Source organism: Haliaeetus leucocephalus, unplaced genomic scaffold (genome assembly GCF_000737465.1).
Source record: "Haliaeetus leucocephalus isolate CR32 unplaced genomic scaffold, Haliaeetus_leucocephalus-4.0 Scaffold417, whole genome shotgun sequence".
NCBI lineage: Eukaryota > Metazoa > Chordata > Aves > Accipitriformes > Accipitridae > Haliaeetus > Haliaeetus leucocephalus.
The window spans coordinates 5,012,015-5,013,609 of record NW_010972853.1 but is presented as its reverse complement, the minus strand read 5'-3'; the positions used below and the strand labels follow the sequence as shown (position 1 = coordinate 5,013,609).

Genomic DNA, 1,595 nt, shown 5'->3' with positions numbered 1-1,595 from the left:
GGGGGGGGGACGGGACGACGGCTGCCCCCTGCGAGCCCCCGGCCGGGTGGGCCGAGGGGCTGAGGAGGTGGCGGGAGCGCCGGGAAGGGCCGGGGGCGGGGGGAGAGGTGCCGGACCTGTTTGGCGAAGACGGCGATGTCCTCGTTGAAGGAGTCGGAGGAGCAGACGTCCCCGCCGGCCACGCCGGGCTCCCGGGGCGTGCAGGTCGCCAGCTCGCACTTCTCAAAGACCAGAGCTAAGAGGGGGAACAACGGGTGCCTACCGGGCAGTGGCACACAAAGAGAGGGGAGGGGGTGGGGGAGAGGGGGAAAGAAGAGCTCGAATCAACAAGTATTTTGTTTTTAAGTGCGCGGACACACAGACACGGACGCACGGACAGAGCCACGCTCTGCAGGCTCTCAGTGTCGCTTCGGGCAGAGCAGGGGAGAGCAACGTTTTGAAATAAAAATGCTGGGTTTGGCAGTGGGTCGGTTTCTTTCTTTCTTTCTTTCTTTTTTTTCCCCCTTTTGAAATTGCAATGCCCGAGCCACATCCCCCGTGCAGTCCCCACAGATGAGGACAAAAGTGACCTCTCCTCCAAACGCACAAGGCACCAAACACGCTCACGCAGGCAGCAGCTCAGCTGGGAATCTTACACTTTTCGCCACAGCTTAAAATAACGCGAAACCTGGAAGATCCCATCCCTACCCTCCAGCTATGACCTAAAATGAGAAGCACGGCTAGGCAAACTGCAAACTACTTAATACGTAATTTTATTTTTCAAGGGGCCTGCTAACAAAAATGTGGTGAAGTTTCCTGGCTTAGGAAGCACACCCAAGTAAAATACCAGCTGTCCAGATAAGTGAGCTGGGGAGGGGGCGGAGGGAGGGAGCACTTCGCGAAATATTTTCCCATAGTTGGTGTAGTCAGGAAAAAAAAAAAAAATTATCTGCGTGCTAAGTAGTAAGCATGCATTTCTTCTCTCTTTTTCCCCTTTGGTGCCTGATCAAGGCCCCACACTCTGTCATAGATGGTACTATCTCTCCTTTTAGGATCATTTCGTATTTTTTCTAAAAGGCACTGAAGGGAATCGGTGTCATTCCCCCCGAGCAATGCCCTGGCACAGGCTTGAGTTTTGCTGGGTACGTGTTTCTTTTTCCTCGTGTTCTTTCCTTCCTAAATACAAAACTCAGCTCGTTGCCCCCAATGTATTTATTTCTTCTGTCTCAGGGAAGAGCTGCTTGCGAGAAGCGAATCCCTTTTATTCTTACTACCTTCCGCGATGCGAATAGCTCTTTATTTACAGCGTTGGAAGAGTGTTCTTACGGCACGAAGGAGAGCACCAGAACAACACTTCTCCAACTAAAAGCCAGAGCAATGAGAGCCGCCTCTCCCGTCTGAACTCCTAACCGGGGCCTTTCCGAGAAAGACAAAAAACCCACGGGGGGAAAAAAAATAAAATGAAGGGGGGGGGGGGGGAAGGAAAAAAAAGGAAAAAAAGAAAAGAAGAAAGACAAGGCGACGCCACCTCCCCCCAGCCCAGCCTGTCTCCCCGAGAGGTCTGTTTTTCCAGGACCCGTTTCCCGTGGGTGCTGGCACCTCAGCTGAGAGTCAGG

At 53.2% G+C, this 1,595-nt stretch overlaps 1 protein-coding gene across 1 annotated transcript in view; it reads right to left on the bottom strand.

The window, feature by feature from the left end:
• Nucleotides 1-1,595, bottom strand: part of MEIS2 (Meis homeobox 2) — a 180,289-nt gene that overhangs the window by 169,839 nt on the left and 8,855 nt on the right. The window contains exon 2 of the mRNA XM_010574286.1: nucleotides 117-258. Within this exon, the coding sequence (XP_010572588.1) occupies nucleotides 117-258 (142 nt within the window). The remainder of the gene's footprint in view (nucleotides 1-116; nucleotides 259-1,595) is intronic.